We start from the raw sequence: 24,801 nt of genomic DNA on the forward strand, positions 1-24,801 counted from the left end.
TCTCCAATACATTCCATGATGGTAAACCTGGCATTGGAATCAGATAACTCATGGAAGGCAAGCTACTCAATCTGAGATGGCCCCAGGGAAAGACCAATGTCTTTGCGATTTTCTGTTTGCTGATGACTGTGCATTAGCTGCTGGTTCAGAGGTGGGCGTGCAGTGTAGCAGGGATGTGTTCTCCAATGCATGCACAATTGTGACCTTACAATCAGCATGATAAAAGGTATGGATAAAGTAGACGTGGAGCAGATGCTTCCTCTTGTGGGACACTCCAGAATGAGAGGTCATAGTCTTAGGAAAAGAGGTAGAAAATTTAAAACAGAGATGAGGAGAAACTAATTCTCTCAAAGGGTTGTGAATCTGGGATAATGAGTAAATTTAAGGAGGAGTTCGACAGATTTTTAATTGGTAATGGGTTGAAGGGTTATGCAGAATGGGCAAGATGGTGGCTGATCTCATTAAGGCCAAAATGAGATCAGCCATGATCGAGTGGCGGAGGAGACTCGATTGGCCAAATGGCCTTACTGTGCACCTATATCTTTTGAACATATGAGGAAAACTGAAGTAATGTACCTGCCCGCCTTCTGCAGGAAAACCTATCTCAAACCCACAGTTTTGGTCCATGACCAGAACCTGACAGCAGTGGATATATTCACAAATCTCAGCAGCACACTTTCTCCAGCTGTCCATATTGACGACGAGATACAAGCAGGAATTATCACAGCAATTTTAGCCTTCGGCAGGCTTCGAACACCAGCCTGAGAACAAAGAGGACAAAGTCTGCCAACCTGACTGAAAGTCGACAAAGCAACAGACTTGTCGCTCTGCTTTATGCATGTGAGACTTGAACTGTGCCATGCCAAGAAGCTTAACTACTTTCCCTGAGCTACCTTCTGCAGTTTCTGCAGATCAGATGTCAGCCCCTCAAGTGCTCACCCGAGCTGTATTAAGATAGTCACAGCTGAGTTGGATCGGTCATGAAGCCAGGATACCTGACGCTCTGTGGAGAGCATGAGCCTGGATGCACATCCATAGTGGTCAAAAGAAAAAGTTGCAAAGACACTCTGAAGGGTTCACTTGATGGTTTGATATTAACTTCAAGTCCTGGGAAACGCTCGCCTGCACCTGGATCAATCAAATAAAAAAACAGTGCAGCCTCCTGCAGAAGCAAATGTCTACCAGAAAGAAAATGCAAGGAGGTAATCCTCAGCCAGCTGCTTGACCAATACTTGATCATCTGTGATGTCCTGCCCTATTTGTTGCAAAAACTCTAGGCACAGGTCGGCCTTAACAGTCACCGGCATACCCATCGGAACCCTACCAAGCGCCCCAGATGATTAGCATCGTCAGCTTCACCTCAAAGGCTGAGCAGGATATCGATACTAAACAGAACATTGTATGAAAATGTAATTTTAAAAATAATAATTTTCAGAATTTAGAATAAAGATAATTTAATACAGATTGGCATTTGGTCAGCTATCTTTTGATATTTAGAAATGGTTCATACTTTATTTTTTTGAATAAAATGTTATTTCTGATTCATCACGTTCTATTCTGGTAGAACTGGATCTTATTTTGCTTTTTGTTAAAGTTACTGTTAACTCACTTAGATGCAGTAACTTTATCACAAATATCTGGTAATGATTCTGATGTGCTGCCCCTTAGTGTGTGCCAGAAATACATATCAGTGAATTGTTCACTGCAGCCTGTAGTTTTTCATCCGTTAACTTTTAATTAAGGCCGTGGAGTATGCAATCATGGATTACATTTGCAGAATGTGCCAAGGAGCAAAGCATTAGTTTTTGTATCAGAATACTGACCCTAAGGTAGATGGCAGGCATCAAATCAAAGGGGACGCTGATTCTGATGAACAAACTATTTGCCAAGAGCAATTACAAAGTGAAGGCCAATTAAATCTTTAATGCAGTGGACATATTGCAGAGATTGTGCTGGAAGCTCCTCCCCATATATTGCACATGGTTTTGGAATTATGTTTAACAATTTTGCACTAGTATTCCATACTAACCTGATAGCTACAATGTGTGGACTTCCAGTTTCTGTGACATACCTGTCCCGATGAATCTAAACCTAACTGTGTATCAAAAGACACTTGCGGTAGATTTCACATTGCTATTTATGAATTGCATGTTTATCATCGGCTCAGAGTTGTTAATTTTCCATGAAGCATTTAATTGAAATTGAGACTCAATTGTATAAAATTAATTATTTTAGGCTCGGAATGTAATGTTTTATTTTTAATTTAACCACTTTTGAAGAGACCTACTGATCAAGATCAGGAAGGATAACACCATCTTGCAGCCGTTTGCTCACAGCGACAAGTGTTTCAAGGTCCATTCAGGAACTTGCTTGAAGGCGCTGTGGCATGCAAAATGTTCATCTTTTACATTATAGCCCAGAAGTTAACTCAATGCAAAGAGTGAAATAGGGGCTGGCAGGGTAGGCATCAAGCTCACCCTGATTCACTGTGAAGTCTCGGCCATCTTAATGCCCAGGCCTCACTCGAATAGGTCCAATTCCCATCCAAAGCTGCCATTAATCATGCAAATGTTGTGTGAGTGTAGCAGGAGAATTCAGTCAGGGACCAGCAGGAATAGTCCCCGGCAAGGTTGGTGACATGGGGTTCTCAAGCGGGCATAGAAATTCAGAGACAAAAGAAGCTTGAGGGTTCTTTCTGGGACCCTACCCATTCTTTCTGCACCTCCTGGCACTTGGAAAAACATTTCAAAACTATCTTCCTGGGACGGCTGCTCTTCGGCACCATGACGAGCACCAGGTACCAACCACACTGCTGTCAAAATGTAGTTTGGGTCCAAATGTTTTCAACAGATGTTTAATGTTAATGAGACTCTCAGCTACCCCTGGGTCTTTGTATGCCAGTGGCCACTTGGCATGGGTGCATGTGCAGCACAGTTCCGGTTACTGAAAGGTTGTTTATATTTGAACCTCACATGTCCCATTCCCATTAGGTGTGAAGAGTTCAGATTGCAGCTTGTATATTTGATACATTTGGGGCGCTTTCCACATTATTGCAGATTGCACCTTTTCCAGAAATACATTTTTCTTGCTAGATTTATTTGTTACTGATGTCACATCACACTGCTATTCAATGAAATACCGACATTGTAAATTTGAAGCAAGGAAGCCTTGTGCAATTCAAAAGGGATCAAATCCTCTGTGTTGTGATTTTTCAATTACCGCCATTCTGCTGTGCTAGATCTTGGCTGGAAAACTTTATTAGCCCTCCAGCCACTGTGATCATAATCCATCCATTTATAAAAGTACCTTCACGACATAAGAGTAGTGATGCCCTGATCGTTTTATGCACAGAATGGGCAAATGCCTGAGCATGTGACTGCAAAGAAGGTCCCAAATTAATTGAAATAAAATAGACAGATAGTCAGTGCTACTCATGCTATTTGATGGCAGCTTGCCTAACCGGGGGTTGTTCATTTCGCACATTGTTAATGCCATTCAAACTAATCTTTCAATCTTGAAGGGGAGGTGCACTTTATCTGTCAGTGAGAATCTGTACAATGTCAGACATGGTAGTTTGGCAGGAGGAGGGAGATGTTCTCTCTTCACCAAGATGTCTAGGTAGGCTGTCCAGCAAGAGTCTGATCAGGTCACAGGGTGGGTCAATGTCTGGACCATCACCTAGGATATGGCTTAAATACCAAAACAAGTTTAATGACCTCACATGGATTTCAATGGTAAACCTCCTAACTCTTATCTTTCACTGCTCTCTACTTAGTGCTGAAGTACTGGGGTGGATTGTCTGCTTTGCGATGCAAGGAACGCAAATCGTGATTGGGCAGCGAATCGGGCTTCATGCGCAAATAGAGATTTGCGCCCAGCGCCATGCTCCGGTCCCTCCCTCGCAGTTTGCGCTCGGTGTCGGTGAGGGCATGCAAAACTGGCACCTGCATACATTCAAATATGATTACCGGCCTGGACATGGAATGATCCGCACCCTTCTGTGGTGCTCTGCCGCTCTCAGGGTTCGAATTAGTGCAATTATTTACAAATGGGGCCCGAGTACCATGGCTGTGGAGGAGAAGCAATTGGCTAAAATACGCTGGAAAACCTTCCACAATAGATGGGTTGGCTGGGGGTGGAGGAGGGGGGGGGGGGGGGGGCAGTGTCCAGTCTGGAGGCAATAGAAGGGAGCGACTTGGTGCCAGGTCCGTGGTTCGAGCTGCCAGACCCTTTAACACTCACTCCGGCCCCAGTGGTTAGAAAGCCTGCTGGGCCACGAGTTGCTCGGAATTCATACCAGCAGAGTGCTGGTCCATTAGCATATACTGACTCCGGGGCAGCACGATGGCACAGTGGTTAGCACTACGGCCTCATTGTGCTGAGGTCCCAGGTTCGATCCCGGCTCTGGGTCACTGTCTGTGTGGAGTTTGTACATTCTCCCCGTGTCTGCGTGGGATCCGCCCCCACAACCCAAAAGATGTGCAGGGTAGGTGGATTGGCCACGCTAAATTGCCCTTTAAAAAATGAATTTGGGCACTGTAAAAAAAATTTTTAAAGCATATACTGACTCGCTTAACGAGTGATGCGCCCAACGGAAACGCGAATGGCACACCATTCAGTCTCAACGGCAACACATAGGGCTGGATTCTCCGATTTTGAGGCAATGTCTGGAACAAGTGTCTAGTTTTACAATGAAGATGTTGGCGCCACCCCACACCGATGCTCCGTGCATCGGGGGGCTAGAAGCTGCGCCACATGAAATGCCCAGCGTTCCCGACATAAACGGCCAGAAAATTGCCGGGTCCTTGGCCGCACATGCGCACGGTAATGATCTGCAGCAGTAAAGCATGGAGCCGGCAGCACATGGACCCAGCCTGCCAGATAGTGCCCCCTTGTACCCCCCCATCGCTGCCCCCGGACCACCCCCACCAGTCCCTCCAGCCCTCACCAAAGCCCCCCCCCGGCCAGCGGAACAGCTCCCCCCCCCCCAATTGTGGCGGCGCTGGACACAGTCCGCAGCTGCCACATGAGGTTGACGAAAACTCAGAGCACACACACCCATCGGGTTTTCGGCCCCTCAGGGGCGGAGCATCAGGGGAGGGCCTTCAGGTGACGTCCTGAGGCCATCCCAACGGCATGTGCGGACTCACCAATGATGCCGTTTTGGAGGGGGCGGAGCATCCGAAAACAGGCACCACTTCCGATTTTGGCACCAAAGAGATTCTCCGCCTGATCACCAATTATGGTGTTGGCGTCGGGCAACAATGCATCCCACCCTTAGTCTCCCAACAGAGAATGCTGCCCACTGTTGCCACAGCACTCACAAAGGTTCTCGGTTCGGAAAAGGAGCAGTCACTACACACTTCATTCCACTTCCATTATTGCGTACAGCAGTGCTCTGTACTCATCACTTTACTCACCTCCTGACACGTCAGTAAAACTAATCCCCCCCGCCTCCTCACAAGCACACAAAAATTCTCTTTTGAATGTAAGTTAAGCTCGCACACAATGATAGGGAGCAGGCAGATGAGAGCCACAATTTATATTGCTATTTGAAAAGAGGGTGGTGGACATCTGTGTGGAAGGGGACTATCAGGCGAGTGACATCTGGCAAAGCTGCAGGCAGTCCTTGAGGATTTTGAGCCATTGTTTTCCTCTTTCCCTTCTCACCCTCACAAGTGATACATGACAAATTGTTACAGCTTTTAGAAGCTCAAGATCCTGACTCCATATGTATAAAATACTTACCAATAAATCCAACATAAAATTCAGGAGTAACATCTTTACCCAAAGGACGATTAAAATGTGGAGCTCACGATCAGATGGAGTAGCTGAGGTAAATAACATAGGCCAGGATTTTATGGCCCTGCCTCAGCGTGCCTCCCCCTGGTGGATGTGACCAGCCATTTAAATCTCCATTCAGTTCAGCAGGGCCAGGATATCCACTGGACAGGTGGGGCTGTAAAATCCTGGCCACAGATGCATTTAAGGAAAAGCTTGCTAAGCACATAAGGAGGAAGGAGTAGAAGGTTATACGAATAGAGTTGAAGATAGAAAGAAAGACTTGCATTTATATGGCACTTTTCACATCCACAGATGCTCAAAGTGCTTTAGAACATAGAACAGAGAGTGCAGAAGGAGGCCATTTGGCCTATCAAGTCTGCACCAACCCACTTAAGTCCTCACTTCCACCCTATCCCCGTAACCCAATAACCCCTCCTAACCCTTTTGGACACTGAGGGCAATTTAGCATGGCCAATCCACCTAACCTGCGCATCTTTGGACTGTGGGAGGAAACCGGAGCACCCGGAGGAAACCCACGCAGACACGGGGAGAACGTGCAGACTCCGCACAGACAGTGACCCAGTGGGGAATCGAACCTGGGACCCTGGCAAGCCACAATGTTATCCACTGTGCTACTGAGCTACTGTGCTTTACAACGTACTTTTTGAAGTGTAGTCAGTGTTGTAATGTGGCAAACCCAGCATCCAACATGTGCACAGCGATTTGCCTTTATATCAGTTTAACCTAGTTTGGATGCGTGATGAGTGATATTGCAAACTTATGAATCAGGAGCATGAGTAGGCCACTTGGCCCTTCAAGTCTGCTCCACCTTCAATAGTATCATAGCCAATCTGACTGTAACCTCAACCTCACATTCCAGCCTACCTCGAATAACCTTTCATCCCCTTGTTAATCAACAATTTATCCAACTCTGGCTTAAAAATATTCAAAGACTCTGCTTCCACTGACTTTTGAAGAAGAGCTCAGCAGACCACAATGATAAGTGGCACTCGCTCTAGAGTGTATTGCAGGGCTCCTCCAGAATGAGCCAGGCAGCAGAACCTCACCTTCAGGAGCCCTATAGTCCGCTCAACCACCGCCCTTGTGGTGGCATGATGATGATTGTACCTCTCTTCCGCCTCTATCCTAGGGTGCTGGAGTGGCACCATGAACTACGTTTTCAATGGATACCTTTTGTAAGCCAGAAAACAACCATCCAGCCAACTGGAGCCTTGGCACCTGGGAGTGTCGAGCCATGTGGGTTGCCAGGGTACCTTGCACAGACTTCAAGAATCTGGGTCCTGGGTCGCATACGATTTGGATGTTCATGGAGTGGTAACCCTGCCAATAACAAAGGCACCGGACTGATCTGCTGGAGCCTTCATGGCCACACGAGTGGAATTGATGGCACAGTGGATACAGGGGAACACAGCCATTGCTGCAAAGCCTCTGGCTAGCTCAGCCTGGCTGGTCTGATTTCATTCAGTAATGAATGAATGTGTGGACTCATCTGAAAAAAGTATCAGATAGGAACTTGCTGCAGCCATGGACAGCTGATTGGGAGACTACACAGATCCCCATTGACCCCTGGAATTACCCGGATGCATAAAAAGTGAGGGCTGTAGTGACCTTCAGGGCCACTGGCATTGGGTGCCCACTCACATAGTTGGAGGCAGCCTGACCCAATCATGTGGCATAATGAGAGGCGGAGCCACCTGTGGCACTGGACCTCGGGCATATTGAGATAGCTGGATTGCTGCCTGTACACTCTTGCAGCAGGATAGTAGTGTCTTCTGGGATGTTGTCTGCCTTGGTCATCCTGTTGGCCCTGTGCCTGCGCCTCGCATCTCACGGGTCTTTCCCTCTGACACTATCTGCGGATACCTGGCCTCCCAGCCACTTGGTTCCTTTCCTCCCCAGAGGATGAGCTGCCCACAGTGGAGAACAGAATCCCCATGTCTGAAATGCAGATGACACTGCCCTTCGCCCTAAAGGCTGCAATGGGCAGAAATGCTCCAATAGAATTGACAAAAAAAGGATCTCAGAACAAGGTTAACTACGTAAATGCTAAAAGAAAACAGAGGGAAAAGTCTGAAATCTTAATAATGAAGCAACACCAAAATCTCACCTGAACTCCTAACAACTCAGATAGCTAATGCTTCAGCCCACTTTCATCCCGCCTTTGATTGAGGTAAGTAAAAAAGACAGGATGGCCGCCTGCTCATGTTGCCCATGAGCCAACCTATAGATAATATAGGCAATGTGAAATTCTCGTCACTTGCATTTTTACTGGACTTAACAAGCTTATTGATGTTGGTGGATGTGTGTAATGACATCAGGACATGTGCCCGATGTCTTCTAGTGTGATTGTAGTGTGAGTTAGGGTGTTAGTGAGGCCACACCTGTGTTAAGGTGTGAGTGAGGCCACACCTGGAGTATTGTGTTCAATTTTGGTCTCCTTACCTGAGAAAGGACGTACTGGCGCTGGAGAGTGTGGAGAGGAGATTCACTTTGTTAATCCCAGAGTTGAGGGGGTTGGATTACGAGGAGAGGTTGAGTACACTAGGACTGTACTCATTGGAATTTAGAAGGATGTGGGGGGATCTTATAGAAACATATAAAATTATGAAGGGAATAGATAGGATAGATGCAGGCAGATTGTTTCCACTGGCCGTTGAAAGCAGAACTAGGGGGCATTGCCTCAAAATAAGGGGAAGTAGATTTAGGACTGAGTTTACGAGGAACTTCTTCACCCAAAGGGTTGTGAATCTATGGAATTCCTTGCCCAGTGAAGCAGTTGAGGCTCCTTCATTAAATGTTTTTAAGATAACGATAGATAGTTTTTTGAAGAATAAAGGGATTAAGGGTGATGGTGTTCGGGCCGGAAAGTGGAGCTGAGTCCACAAAAGATCAGCCATGATCTCATTGAATGGCGGAGCAGGCTCGAGGGGCCAGATGGCCTACTCCTGCTCCTAGTTCTTATGTTCTTATATACTGGGCTCGAAGCGCACCCTTAAATATTGTGAAAAATTCAGGCCATGGAGATTTTGGGCACGATTCTCCAGCCGCCTGTCTCTCGGCGACACGCTATTTGCTGGTGGTGGGACTCTATGGGGCTGGATTTCCCGCTGTTCACACCAGCAGAAAATTCCGGTCCCACACCAGTGCACAGTTTTCCTGCCGACAAGGGAAATCCCATTGACAACGGCGGGGTTGTTAGATCCCGCTGGCGGGCTGCCTCCACCACTGAAAAGCACACGGTGGGGTGCTCCGGAAATCCCGCACTATATTTCCCATTGAAGCCACCCCATGGGAACTGCCAGCGGGAAAAGTGAATCGCAACAACCAGAGAATTCAGGCCTTTATGTCACGCTATGATTTTGCTGGAACAAATATAGAGATTCAATAACTAAAATTCAATAATGAATGTGCGACCCCAAAATAGTTGATTCAGGGTGAAATGTGGATACAATTCCCAGTGTCAAAAACGAACAGAAATAAAAACAGAAAATGCAGGAAATCATCGGGAAGTCAGCAGGTCAGGCGACATCTATGGAGATGACACAGGTGGACAGGATTTTCCGGCCCCTCCCACTGGCGGGATCTTCTAGTCCCGCCGAAACCAGCTGCCACCATTCTCCCGCTCACAGTGGGATGGAGGAGCCATGAAAAAGTCGGAAGATTTGAGCGGGACCATTGGCCAAACCCAGCAAGCGCTGAAAATCCAGGCGCGTTTCAGATCGTGATGACCCTTCTTTAGTATTTTGCTTTGTGTCAAAAATTAACAGCACTTCCTGTTCTGCATTTCAAAGCACTCGAGACGGAGAAAGTGGCAACAGCTACTGCCCGGGTATGGGATTTTCTCCGCCGGCATGCAACTTGTATCAATCAACATTCCTCAGGGGCCGTTTAACAATTAAATCGGTTAAATGGCTTCATAGCTGCTTGCGAATCATCCTTTGATCGTTACTGGGGGTGCATTATGATTGCTTATATTGTTTCCCTATAGTCAATTCAATCTTTTCCTCAGAAATTAGGTCACAAAATAATGGTTTCCTACACTTCATTAGCAAAAAGGGAAAATCAAATATTTTGTTTTCACGGAAAATTGGTCTTCCATTCACAAATGAGTCTGAACCAAACTCAACATTAACCATGACTTAGAGAGAGCAGGTCTGCCTGCAGCAAAACACGTGTCCCTCATCTTAGCCCTCCTGCAGTTATTTTGAGAGAGAAAACTGCTAATTTAATTCTAATTAATTCATGACATTTTACACTTATGTGCAGTAAACTAGGCTCAATAGCAACTATTCAAATTCATTCCACTTTTGATCTTTATCTTTTCGTCTTTATAATGGCAAGGCGATATTTATCCAATCTATCCGGAATGGGTTGAAATAAGCTTCAACAGAAGAAAATATAAGAACAGAATAGATAGAGAGCAAATGTGTCCACTAGTAAAAGGACCAAGAACGAGTGGATACAATTTTAAAGTCACTGGCGAAAGAATCAAAGACGGCATGAGGGAAAATGTTTTCACGTGGTGATTAGTTAATGTCCGGTCCGGATTGCCCGAGAGTGGAGGCAGGTGCAATAGAGGCATTCAAAAGCGAATTAGACTGTTATTTGTAAGGGCAGAATATGCAGGGTTACGGATAGAAGACCATGAATGGCACCGGGCAAATTGCTCATTCAGGGGGACCGTGTAGATATGATGGGCCGAATAACCTCCTTTGCTGCAATAATTCTGTGGTTGTGGTTTAATTTACCTATTGTTTTTGCATGCGAATTCCACCAGCAACCCCACTGTCTTTGTCATGCATATCTACTAATCTGCACTTGAATACTTTGGTAATTCATCTGTGATTGCTTTGAACATCTCAACAATGACAAGACCAACCACTTACATGTCGATAATGCATTTAATTTAGCAATATAGTCCCAAGGCATGCCACAGGAACGTTAGCAGACAGAATTTGACACCAAACTACTACAGTGCATTAAGCACCCAAGACACTTCTGCAAATTTAGTACAACGAGGGTAGGGTGGAGGATTGCCTTCCCACCCAGAGGCCAAGTGGTTAGCACTACTGCCTCACAGCTCCCGGGTTCAATTCCGGCTTCGGGTGACTTTGTGTGGAGTTTGCACTTTCTCCCCGTGGCTGTGTGGGTTTCCTCCGGGTGATCCGGTTTCCTCCCACAGTCGAAAGATGTGCAGGTTAGGTGGATTGGCCATGCTAAATTGCCAATTAGTGTCCAGAAGGTTAGGTCGGGCTACCGGAGATAGGGTGAAGATGTGGGCGTTGAGTGGGTGCTCTTTCCAAGAGCTGGTGCAGACTCAATGGGCCGGATAGCCTTCATCTGCACTGCAAATTCTAGGATTTAAGTGGTCACTTAGATGCATCATTCTGTTTCTCCTGGTATTCAACCAGTGGCGGCAGGGCCTCACCATGTGGGCAAACCAAGTGCACCCTGGCAGCAATATTGGGGGGGAAGGGGATGTTGATGCTGGGAGTGGTATTGGGGAGGTAGCGTAGGTACCATAAAGAGCAGGGAAGGAAGGGTGGATGCTGGTGACCATAAAGCCAGGATGGAGTTGGGGGGAAAGAGTGGGGGTAGATTGGGGAGGAGACTCCCAGACTCATTCTCGCACAGTCTGTCCTGGAGATAAGGGATACAGATAAGACAGTCAAATTAAGGACAATCCCTGAAGACATGGAACAGGTTTTTAAATAATCTTTGTCACACATTAACACTGCAATGAAGTTACTGTGAAAAGCCCCTAGTTGCCACATTCCAGTGCCTTGGTCACCCTACCATGCAAGCGTACTTGTAGCCTGTTGAGGGGTACTTCGTATTTGTCAGTCCATGTCCAACAAGGGCTGTCACCATGTGAAGACCTCTGCCTGCCCTTTAAATTGACTCCCTTTCCCACTGACTGGCTAGGCTATCCAGACAGGCCCCAGTGAGCCCACCTCACTGACCTTCCCTCCAGGGCTCCAGTGACAATTCTCAACCTTGGACCTACCACAGTCCCAACGGTGGCCACTCCTCTCACCCAGCAACTCTTGGAGATGGGAATTCCCCCTGCAGATGCCAAAACCCCCATTGTTAAACTGAGTTGTGTTGGTGCCCAGAATGGCTGCTGCGGGGTTGCTACTGGCTGGCTCGTTGGCCATTGGCTAACCCACCATTGCGACCATTAAATTCTGTCCAGCTTGTTCATATTATAAATTCAGCTTTTCCTTTTCAATCTGTGTTTATATTCATTCTCTGACCATGTATGAGGATAACATTTCAGATTGTAACCATCATCATAAAAGCAAATTACTGCGGATGTTGGAATCTGAAACGAAAGGAAAAATGCTGGAAAATCTCAGCAAGTCTGGCAGCATCTGTAGGGAGAGAAAAGAGCTAACGTTTCGAGTCCGATGACTCTTTGTCAAAAGTTTTGACAAAGAGTCATCGGACTCGAAACGTTAGCTCTTTTCTCTCCCTACAGATGCTGCCAGACTTGCTGAGATTTTCCAGCATTTTCCCTTTCGTGTAACCATCATCAGCCATTTTTACAGAATTAAATAGATTGGATATTTTCTCCTTTGTTTTAATTATCTGCCATACTGGTTATGCAGAAAAAGATTTGGGCTTATTCTCGTTCTAAAAGAGGATACTGAGGTGCTGTCATTAAAGTTTTCAAAATTATGATGGTGGGCTTGTTCTGTTTTCATAGAATTTGAGAATAAGGATGCGGGAAAGACCTTCGGAAAATCCACATTTGTGGACAATGGAATGCCATTTAAATTTAAGTCTGTCAAAGGTAAATAGTAAACTTAGGCAACTGTTTTTTTTTAAGTCATAGGCTGTTAGACTTAGAACATAGAACATAGAACATAGAACAGTACAGCACAGAACAGGCCCTTCGGCCCTCGATGTTGTGCCGAACAATGATCACCCCACTTAAACCCACGTAACCCGTATCCCAACAATCCCCCCATTAACCTTACACTACGGGCAATTTAGCATGGCCAATCCACCTAACCCGCACATCTTTGGACTTGTGGAGGGTGGAACAGAAAAGAAGGATTGAAAATTCCCTAGGAGAGAAAAAGAAAAGCTACCAGTTCTGCAATCAGAGCAGAAAACTGGGTGTTTGGAGGACAGACGAGATGGAATAAATTACTTTTTTTGCCTGATATATTACTCGAACTATACTGATAAAGACGGAAAAGTTGATTAAATTAAATTGTTTGCCATTGTGTAGGTTTCACATGTAAGAGATTATGTCCGTCAGGAAGATAGAATTAAAAAGGGAAGTCAGATGAAAGATTATTCACCGAATACTTAACAATGTTGTGGAATATATTATGCAGGAAGATGATTGAAACAGAAAATTGAATTTGAGGAACGATTTGGTACATGTGAGAAGCAAGAAGGAATTGAGGAACACGGGGTGAAAGTGAAAAGGTGGGACTAACCTATGAACAAATGATCAAATACAATTTCTTCGTTCTTATATGGTTAAGAGTAACAAATAGTCGAGCTCTGTGGATTATTGTGGGACAAGACCAAATTTTAGTTTATGTATTAATTTATTCAATGGGCAGTTTTAATTAAGAAGTATCTTTAGTTTTACATGAATCTCTACATTTACATTCCAGTATAACACAAATGATACCTTACCATTCAGTGGTTGAATTGGCAGCATGATACATGTTTTGCAACACACTCCATTAAATATTACAAAGTACATAATTATAAGCAATCCTAAAACATCACTCATCATCTGTGTTTAAATCAAAGTACCTCCATCTGATTTGAATGTCATTCTAAATGCAGGCTGTAATACTGGGAACATAATACTGCATTTTGACTCTGAAAATAAAGCCTCACATTAGAGCCTAAATAAAACTTTAATTACAGCCTCTCTTACTAATGCCCTCCCTCAGTAGAAAGAACTCAAGTAAAATTGCTGGGGAAATGCGACACAGTTGACAAAGCAACATCCTGAAAACATTAGATTTCCGTGAATCAATTAGGCGTTAGAGGTCTATAGTTGGCAATCAGGACAAGAATGGTGTTGAAAAGTATCATTATAAAGTGTCCTACAGGCAGACAAAAGACTACATATCACCACCCCCCATGTTTCCTCTTCAATTATGCTGTAAAGAAGCTGTGATGTACCCTGTAATAATTCAGATGCAATGTTTAAGTGGTGAGATAATCTGAACCTGCTCTCACAGTAACAAAACTGCTGGTGCCACATATAAGTTCAAATAGGCACTATTGCTTGAATTGCCAGACTGTTATGAAGGTTGCCACACTGCTTTCTTCCACTAACATCTGCGTTATCATTAAATGTGTCCCTTGATGATACAATGTAAGCTGGATATTAAACTGGCTAGAGTTTCAAAAGTTGGAAATAACACTTTCAACCTTATTTTTAATTTAGTAATAAGCAACATGCATTGCTACTGACTGCACTTGTAATAGGTGCATTTTCTGCTCAAGAGAATAATTCAAAAACATTTCCATCCACATAAGTTGCACCAATCCCTGTTAGCCAAATAATCACAGTTAATTCTTATTAAATTAGCCCCCGATTTGCTAATAATGAATTCAAATGCAATTCCCAATGTTTTTGTAAGTTATTGATTTATAATTTATTGCTCAGAATATATCTCACAGCCTGAAAGAATTAGCTACCTACATAACAGAATCATTTTTGAATGGCTGTCAGACTGTAATAGATGAACTGTTCTAAGAGCATTCAAATAATTGTTATATTTAAAATCTTTCATTACTATTTCTTAAACCATAAACTGTGCAACCAAAATATATATGTGTATGACTGAGAATCCCCCAACATTGCACATTTTGCCAGATATAGGTTTAACTATAAATATAATTTTGCACCTAATTATTACTGTAATTTAACATTTGCCTGCTTTGCTGTTTCCCCAGCCTTTGTCATGTTCTCTTCTCTGTGACTTGGAACAGCAGGTATTCAGGTAGTAACCTCCTCCAAAAGTGTCAGTGTTATTCTGTTCTCTCCCATCTACATCAACCAGCAGAGCCATTTTCCATCCACACCAAACCTTCAATTGTGTGTGTCTGTTGTATCCGCAGCAGACACTGTAAATATGCTAATTAACAGCTTTGCAAAGTGGCACAGGTTTAATTTAAATTAAGTTTCATAGACAATGTCCCCTAAAGACATGCAGAGCTTGACATTTCTAAGTGCATTAGTAACCTTTACAAGGCTGACATTAGAAGGCAGTCGAAAAGTATGTTATAAATGGGCTAATTTATATATGCTTTCCATTGGTGAGGGAACCTAAAAATATACTTCCTTTCAGCAGCTATGACAAATGAAACAACCTTATCAAAGGACTCTACTGGCATTGATACTGATTACTTTTGTATTTTCACTTCACAAATACAGAATTTTGTAGTCTGTTAGGTTAAGATTTAACCAGACAAGTGTCAGTTCAGAGAGAACAGACATTACTAGAGACTGAGATCAAATTCAATCAATTCTGTTCAGGGACTGCCTCCTAATTCTTTGCATTGAAAATCCATATATATTCAGCAATTCTTATTACCAATTCAATCATTGTAAGAAGCTTCACCCTAAAGTACATATATTTCCCAACCACTCCTGTAACTAATATGTTAATAAAATGGTCCATTCAAGGAACAGAGCCAATCTCTGCTTCTTAACCCTAGACTGAAGGCTGTACTGGTGCAACTCAAATGAGGCAACTTGTTACCTTCATCTCTATTTCACCTACGTACCACTCTAACATGTGGGCAGACACAACAACATCAGCAGGGGTAACCAGAAGTTGCGGATAGTCAAACTAGCTCCATGTAACATTGGAAAAATGAGTCATAGCAACCTAGGAAACTGTACCAAAAATTGTTAGCAACTCTAGCTTGGTTTGAGTACTTTGTGTGACAGGGGTTTATGAACATTGGCCACAAATTCAATGGTCATTGAGTTAAATTGAATTTAATGCTCCAGATGGTCATTGTCTCCTGCAAAATCATGCATCTGAGTTTGGCAAACATGTGCAGTATTTCCAGCGCTGGCTCTCAGTACAGACAGTCAGATATGTGCTTGTGACTCACTGGTGTCAAGCCGCAAGGGGCGGAATCGAAAGGCAGAAATATTCAAATGTTGGAAAGAAATTAGCCCACTGAGAATTGTTGCTCATCAGGATGATGTCAGGAGACCGAGGGACAGAAACAGCTGGTCCAAACTCGGAGAATGAGTTTGATCTTGGGGCTTTTTACAGTAACTTCATTGAAGCCTACTTCTGACAATAAACGATTATTATTATATTATACTGCAGCAGTCCATGTGGAACTCGGGAGCATTGAATAATTCTGCTCATCAAATTCTTAGAATCATTGGTGTTAAATTAACTTTTCTTTGAGGTGCAGTTGATCGACCTGAAGCTCACTTTCTAACACCACCTGCATCTTCCACAGCTTTACCAGAAATATCGTGAAAGAAAGTCAACACTGTTGCATTTCCTAAATATATATAAAGGTGTGTACATAGAATTACAAAGTTGTATCACAGAGTTGTTATGGCCATTTGACCTACCGTGTCTGCACCAGCTCTCCGAATGAGCAACTCACCTACTGCCATACTCTCACCTCCTCTCTGTAACCCTGAACATTCTCTCTTTTCAGATAACAGTCGAATTGCCTTTTGAATGCTTCAGCTGAACCTGCCTCCACCACACTCTCAGGCAGTGCACTCCAAATCTTAACTACTTGCTATGTTAAAAAAATTGTCCTTGTATCGCTTTTGTTTCTTTTACTAGTTACTTTAAATCCGTGCGCTCTTGTTGTCAATCCTTTCACAAGTGGGAACAATTTCTCTCTTTTGCCTTTGTTCAGACCCCTCATGGTTTTGAATGCCTCTATCAAATCTCCTCTCCACCTTCTTTTCTCCAAGGAAAACATTCCTAACTTCTCCAATTTATCTTCATAACTGAAGTCCCTCACCCCTGGAACCATTCTCATTCATCTTTTCTGCACCCTTTCTAATGCCTTCACATCCTTCCTAAAGTGCAATAGCGAGAACTGGATTCAATGTTTCAGCTGAGATTTAAATAGTGTCTTACACAAGTTCAACACAACCTCCTTGCTCTGGTACTCTATGCCCCTATTAATAAAGCCCAGAATTCTATGTTTTATTAACTGCACTTTCCATCTGTCCTGCCGTTTTCAATGATTTATGCATAAATACACCCAGGTTCTTCTCATGCATCCCATTTAGAGTTACACCCTTTATTTAACATTGTCTCTCCTTGTTTTTCTTACCAAAATGAATCACTCCACATTTGCGTTTTTTTCATTCGTTCAAGCAACGTGGGCATCACTAGCTGGGCCAGCATCTATTGCCCATGCCTGAGGGGATTTAAGAGTCAACCATATTGTCACATGCAGGCCAGACCAGGTAAGGATGACAGACCCTAAAGGACATTAGTGAACCAGATGGTTTCATGGTCATCGTTAAGACTTTTAATCTCAGCTTTTTATTGAATTCAAATGTCACCATCTGCCTTACATCTGCATTGCATTGAATATCCTCTCCTTCCCTCCATACATTTTGAATTCCTTTTTAAAAATTTTCCAAAAGACAAACATAATTTATTGATGGCTATGATTACCAACAATCTGCTTTAAGGTTGTGAATCAGACAGTATCAATACTCAAACCACTCTGTGAATGTCATATACAAAATTAAATTTAAGAGTCAGAGCAAAGTGAGCGGAAAGTGGTCCAGTTTATGAGTTAGAAATGAACTATTGGATTTATCAGGCACATTTATGAAATTAACTCAATAGGTCACATGCATTAGGGAAACAATGTGTGATTTTGTAGTGACTTGAGTGAGAACTAACAAATTAATATGCACATACTTTGACATTGTAATTGTTTGCTTCATTCTTTCATGTGATGTGGGCATCGCTGGCAAAGCCGGCATTTGTTGCCCATCTCTAATTGTCATTGAACTGAACATTTCAGAGGACAGTTAACAGTCAACCGCATTGCTGAAATCTACAACTTGCAGTTATAATGTAAATGCTATAACTATTGGATTACCAGGCTACTGATAGAACGATAACACTGATAGAAGGAATCTGTTGGACTAATTTCAATTTTAAAGCACCTCCAAGCTATTCAGAACAGTTTTGGAGGACTGACACAAGCTGTTCAGATATGATGTGTGGACTTGAAAACTAGGGAACTGCAGCATGATGGCCCACATGCTTTTGAGAGAAAAATTCTATTTTTTATGCTGGCTGATGGTCCCTTTAAGGTTTAGGTTTCTCTCAGAGTTGATTTCTGATTAAGCGCCTGGTTTCCAATAAATTATTATGATCAAGGTGCCTCGGAGATAATACAGAAAAAGGGTCAACCAGTTAATTAAGGGGTGAGCAAATTGTGGGAATGGTTCTGTTTCAAGTGGGGTTTTCTTATGTTTAGAACAATCTGACTGCAGAGCAATAAACATCTTTTTCAAGCAGAGTTCATTTGAAATACTGTGTACTGGCTAAAAGGTTTTAAAACTCTTGTTAATTGAAGCATTTTTAACAGTAAGTTGAACCATGTTCAAAAGAGAGAGAGAGTTTTAGATACAAGAAAGAATATTAGAGCAAGGAGAGTTCTGACCTGAAATGGCTATGCTTAAGATGCTAGTGACACCTGTGTTGAATGTGGAGTCTACAACTATTAGCGGAAACTTGAAGGGACAACCTTGGCAGAAGTAAATGGAAGGCCCTACAAATCTCAGCACTCACGTTGAAGCTGTACTCAAACCAAGTGATCAGTCTTCCAATTTAGGATGAAATATCTGGCTGGGTTTAGGGTTGTAGATCAAATGGGTAAAGCAGGAAATTTGCGTTAAGAAGTTCTTTCTAGAAAATAAGTCACTTTGCCCAATGTAGTTTTAATATCTCTAATATAACTGACTTTTTACAATACAGTGTAGTTACTAGTATTCATGTTCTTTACTTTTTGTGCATTAAAATATTTTTAATTTAAACTTTGTGGCTTCCTTCATTTCATAACTACTTGGATTTTTGGATTCTAAAAAGAAATCAATAAATAAATATGTTACTGGTCTCAACCAAGATCACAACAAGGAAAATGTATGCATTCTACTATCCCCTTGAAAATTCCAGAAACTCAGAGGTATTATCATTTGCTTATATAACTTCAAATTTGCTTCCAGCCAAAATGTTTTGCATTAAGTTTAGTCCTCAGTTCAAATTCCCTACCCATCTCCCTTTAATGAAGTATTTAATTAGAAGGGTAGTGCTTGGAAATCTGGCATAGAAAGTTTGCTGCGACCTTTATGGCACTTTCCTGTCTGCTATTTTAACATCGGTTTTAAATTGATTAACACCTTAGCTTAGATCGTTGATGGAAGACTGTCATACAAATTTGTTAGATATCTCAAAGTTAATGTCTCCAACCACTGGGCTTGTCTGATCAAAGTTCCATCATGTGTTACCAAAATAGTCATTGGATTATCAGAACTGAATCTTACCAGGGAAGAAAAACCTTCTGAACGGGGTGCTATGCCCGTTATGTTATAGGCCACCCGTGCACTTCTTAACAATCAATCAAACTAACATCTGTAATTACCTTCCAAATAGGCACAGGCATAAAAATTGTCAAAATCTGTGAATGTCACAATGACTAACTTCGCCCTGAGGCAATATGAATTTAAGTAATGATAGTATTTCATTCTGTATATCAATATATTGCTTATACATAACTCATGCAGTGAAAGTCTGCTAAACATTTTCCTATTTGTCTACCATGGAAGTGAATAGAATACAGTATTGCTGTTACAAAGGAAAAAAAACTCTCCATCATCAGATGCAGCTATGCACACCAATCTTGCCTTGTTAAATGCTTTGCCTTGTCAAACTCAACATTCTTAACCTGCACATGAAGTGATTTAAAAACAAAAATGTTTCTTTAAAGTTGTCCTCCAGGCTCAGAACTATAATCAGCTCTGATGAAAGGACAGGCCTAAAATGTTATCTTGTTGCTTCTTTCCACAGATGCTGTACCTGGATTGCTAAAGTGTCTCCAACATTTGTTGTTTTTATTTCAGGATCACAATCCTTGTGCAAAGTAGACAACTCATTTTGGAGCGACTCACAATCTGAAGATGCACTAAATGCAGCAATTTATTGTCATCAAGTGGCTTTTGGTGGATTACTTTTTTCCAATTGATTTGAGGGATATAACAGTTTAAAATTTGGCTACTTAATATAACAGAATTCAAACTTGTTTATTTCTCTATTTCATCAATGTCAGTCTGTACAACTTTGTTTTGTTGCCTTGTGAAGCTCGTAATAAAGTACATTTGATTGCAATAAATTCAATTTGACTGTAAAGTGGTTTGCTTTATAGTCAATGTATCCAATACAATGTATTTGGCACTCAGCTGCATTCTGGTTGAGAGTTGGGGATTCAACTAAACATGGTTCACAACAATAATCCCCTCCTGTTTCAAATGCTAAAACTTAAAGTTTGGAATTTTCTAATCAGTCCTTCCTGATTTAACCTTGCTTCTCATTTTGCGGGAATCCTGCAGTATTAAATCAGTTCTTTCAAACGTATCAAACCATCTTAACCCTTAAATCATTATACACTGGTTGTAGGATATCCGTAACACAACATTATTACTGAACTTGGCCATCATTATAGAGGCCTGAGCCTTTATATTTGCATGTTCACTTCCAAATATTTCTACCATCTTACTGCTCGCACTGATCTGTTACAAACGAGAATCTACTGCAACAATATCTCAGCACAATAACAGATACAGTTCTTGTCATTCTCAAAACCACCCAAAGTAATCTGAACATCTGGTTTAAACTCAAACTAATTTTCAAACGCATTTCTTGCAGGTCACAATAATGCACTGAGTTCGAGAAACCGAAATGCTCTGAGCAAACATTACAGAGGAATACATATCTTCAACAGTTCTAAATATTTTCTGCCAAAGTATTAAAAGCGTGGGCACAAACAATAACTGGTTAGATTTTCAATACGAGAAACGATTTCCGTTGGGATAAACTGAACGAACAGGCCAAAGATACAAAATAAACCAAAACGCGACTTTGCATACTTTAGCTTGCACATTGGGGATTATTGAGCAGGCAGATGTTGGGCTAACCCTTTGCCAGCAATGAAAGGGCCTAATGGATAATTCAAGCCTACTTAGTCATTGACATACTCAAAGCAGATTAACAAATCATTTAGGGAAAAACAAATAGCAAAATACCTTCTGTGTGTATAGCGGAGATGTAGGTCCAGTTGTATCTCTTTACAATATCGACCATGGCACGGGCTTGACGAGCATCAGATGACACCACCCTGACAAAATATTTAAAGAGAGTTTTATCACTTAAGTCCATGCTTGTGGCGGAGTATGCAATCTGAGGTATGTTGAAGAGTTGCAGCAGGTTCTGCACTTGGATGGCCACAGAGCTGGAACCAGGCCCGATAACTCCAACGATTGGTTTCTTGACTCGGAACGGCACGGTAGTTCCATCAACACAGCGCACTATTCCTTCCTCCTCCTCGTTAGAGATCAGCGAGTCTCTTATGAACTCGATGCTTTGCTCGAGTGCCACAGCGGAATGCCAGCAAGAGTCCCTGATTTCACATCCTAACGTTATGTTTGGCAACAACATTTGGTCTGAGTTGATGCGCTCCAGAGTGTGGAGCATGGCTTCCACCCTCTGAATGCCATATTGCTCCCGTATGGCGCCGCATTTCCTCTCGTGGACCTTGTCCGCAGGCGGCTGGTGGTGGACCGAGAACAACGCCCCGATGATGATGTCCCCGTGCTGGTGGGCAACCACCCTCCGCTCACCCGACTGGGCAGAAGCGCCGAACTGGAAGTTCCTGAAAACATCTCCCACTGTCCATATGACCATCAGCCACGGTAGCAACACCATCTTATTACAAGTGTTCTTGAAGTTCAGGAAAACATTGCGATGGGAGGTTGAAACTATGTGGATCTAAAAGCAGGTGAGAGACGATGTTAACCAATGAACAATATGGATAAATCAAGAATTTCCAAGCTTCATCTTTCTCGAGCACAGGTCATCATCTGTTGAGATGTTCCCGGGATATCACGATCTCGAAGCCTATTAGTGAGAAAAAAAAAAACATTCAAAATATCATCACTGACAATTGACTGTCATTAGGCCCTAACCCTGTTTCAGAATCCCAAACAGCCACACTGCCTGAGGAAGAATTCTGAATGTTTACCCCACTATGCCCAAGGACCATCGAGTATTGAAAATAATTCAGGCGGTTAAAGCTATGAGTCCACCGCAGGACGATTATATCAAATTAATCGACATTGTTCACCATTACAAATGTGTACAATGACAATCCATCTACATTCAGAACTCTTCTTTACCACATGTGTCTCATTGGGCAGATCAAACGACGTGAATAGAATTGTTCTGCCGTGTCGCATGGAGCAACCTGTCAAGGAAATCACTCCAAATCTGAACCGTTATTTCTTCTGTTTATTTGTGGGGTGGTTATATCCGCCTGTGAGTCAGATCATAGTTCCATTAAAAAGCTAAAAGGATGGTCAAATCTTCATCAACCCACTACCTGATCGCAAGAACAACATTGCAATGCCGTCAATAAACTTCATTATCACACATCTCCTTTGAGTTGTTGCAACCTTTGGTTAATATCATTTTGTGAATCTTTATTAATATCATTTTGTGAATCTTTACATTTCGTTGTCTTTGATTCCTATAAATAGACATTGACTGCGGTAAATAAAAACAATCTGCGGTTGTTTAAGAAGCTGATATATAAGTTTAGCTCTGGGCGCAGACAATTTACACGGAGCACAACTGTTCGGATCTATTCTGCTTTCACACCAAATCCTGCTCGATGGACCGCGTCAGATCCACATTACCTACTGCGATTTATTTCTTGCCATTCTGATCACATTATATTTGACCAATGCTTTGGTTAAATCCAGTATTCATTGCAACCAGGGTCATCTTGCATGTACCAGCATCCTCTCCAAAATAGATTCTGTTCGTTAAAAACATGCTTTGACTTGACTCAAATGTTAGATTCGAAAGCATAATGAATCATAAATTAACATATTCGCACCAATCATTTATTGTACATAACGTCTTCATTTCGTTGGAAGCATCGCATAAATTTTAATCCCAGTACAAGGCTACCGAGAGAGGCAAGATACACTGTACTGGTGAAGGAGTGTCAGTACTGTACCATTCTCATGGTCTCAGTGGCTCTTTACACTCCTTGCATCGCCTCAAGGGGTGAGGACAGATTGCCCCAGTGATCCACGGCCCCTTCATTGCATTAGAGAACAGCGCTCGTCTTTTATCCATCATTCCATTTGACCCACTATAGTGAGGCCCCGGTGCTTGCAATTGCACTCGCAGTCTCTGAAGACATTGTGCTGTTCCTGTACAAAGACATTGTGACACCAACACACGCTAATGCCTGAAGGTGTGTGGGGGTCCCTCTCACAGCTTGTCTTTCACATGAATACCTGAATAGCCAGCGTGCCCGCCGTGTGTGCTCAACCAACCCTCCCCCCCTCCCTCCCCAATCTTCCTAGTGCAAGCCCAGAACGACTGCTCCCTTTGTCATTTGATTAAAAAGAGGAGCTGCATTCCCCCACCCCCACATACATACACCACCCCCATCATCCCCACATACATACACCACCCCCATCATCCCCACATACACACACCACCCCCATCATCCCCACATACATACACCACCCCCATCATCCCCACATACATACACCACCCCCATCATCCCCACATAAATACACCACCCCCATCATCCCCACATACATACATCACCCCCATCATCCCCACATACATACACCACCCCCATCATCCCCACATACACACACCACCCCATCATCCCCACATACATACACCACCCCCATCATCCCCACATACATACACCACCCCATCATCCCCACATACATACATCACCCCCATCATCCCCACATACATGCACCACCCCCATCATCCCCACATACATACACCACCCCCATCATCCCCACATACATACACCACCCCCATCATCCCCACATACATACACCACCCCCATCATCCCCACATACATACACCACCCCCATCATCCACACTCACATACATACTCACATACACCCCCCATCATCCACACACACATACACCTCCCCATCATCCCCACATACATACACCACCCCCATCATCCACGCACACATACACCTCCCCATCATCCCCACATACATACACCCCCCCATCATCCACACACACATACACCTCCCCATCATCCACACACATATACACCATCCCTGATCATCCCCACATACATACAGTCCCCCATCATCCACACACACATACACACCCCCATCATCCACACACATATACACCCCCCCATCATCCACACACACATACGCCTCCCCATTATCCGCACACACATACACCCCCCATCATCCACACACATACACCCCCCATCATCCACACACATATACACACCCCCCATCATCCACACACACATACACCTCCCCATCATCCACACACACATACACCCCCATCATCCACACACATACACCCCCATCATCCACACACACATACACTTCCCCATCATCCACACACATATACACCCCCCCCATCATCCACACACACATACACCCCCCCCCCATCATCCCCATATCCATACACCACCCATTATCTCCACATACACCCCCCCATCATCCTCACAACATACACCCACCCCATTATCCCCACATACACCCCCCATCATCCCCACATACATGTACCCCCATCATCCTCACATCCATACACACATACACACCACCCCATTATCCCGACAGACATACACCCCCCATCATTGCCACATAGACACATCACTCTCTATCATCCCCACATACATACACCACCACCCATCATCCCCACATAC

At 43.2% G+C, this 24,801-nt stretch overlaps 1 protein-coding gene across 5 annotated transcripts in view; it reads right to left on the reverse strand.

The window, feature by feature from the left end:
* Positions 1 to 24,801, reverse strand: part of grm5b (glutamate receptor, metabotropic 5b) — a 772,206-nt gene that overhangs the window by 716,136 nt on the left and 31,269 nt on the right. For 3 of the 5 annotated variants that reach the window (XM_038818170.1, XM_038818168.1, XM_038818167.1), the window contains one exon: positions 21,113 to 21,983. In XM_038818170.1, the coding sequence (XP_038674098.1) occupies positions 21,113 to 21,791 (679 nt within the window). In that variant the 5' untranslated portion in view covers positions 21,792 to 21,983. Of the gene's footprint in view, positions 1 to 21,112; positions 21,984 to 23,106; positions 23,252 to 24,801 lie in introns of those variants that run through there. The other 2 variants (XM_038818169.1, XM_038818171.1) reach the window with 2 other exon arrangements.

The sequence above is a fragment of the Scyliorhinus canicula genome, chromosome 14 (genome assembly GCF_902713615.1).
Source record: "Scyliorhinus canicula chromosome 14, sScyCan1.1, whole genome shotgun sequence".
NCBI lineage: Eukaryota > Metazoa > Chordata > Chondrichthyes > Carcharhiniformes > Scyliorhinidae > Scyliorhinus > Scyliorhinus canicula.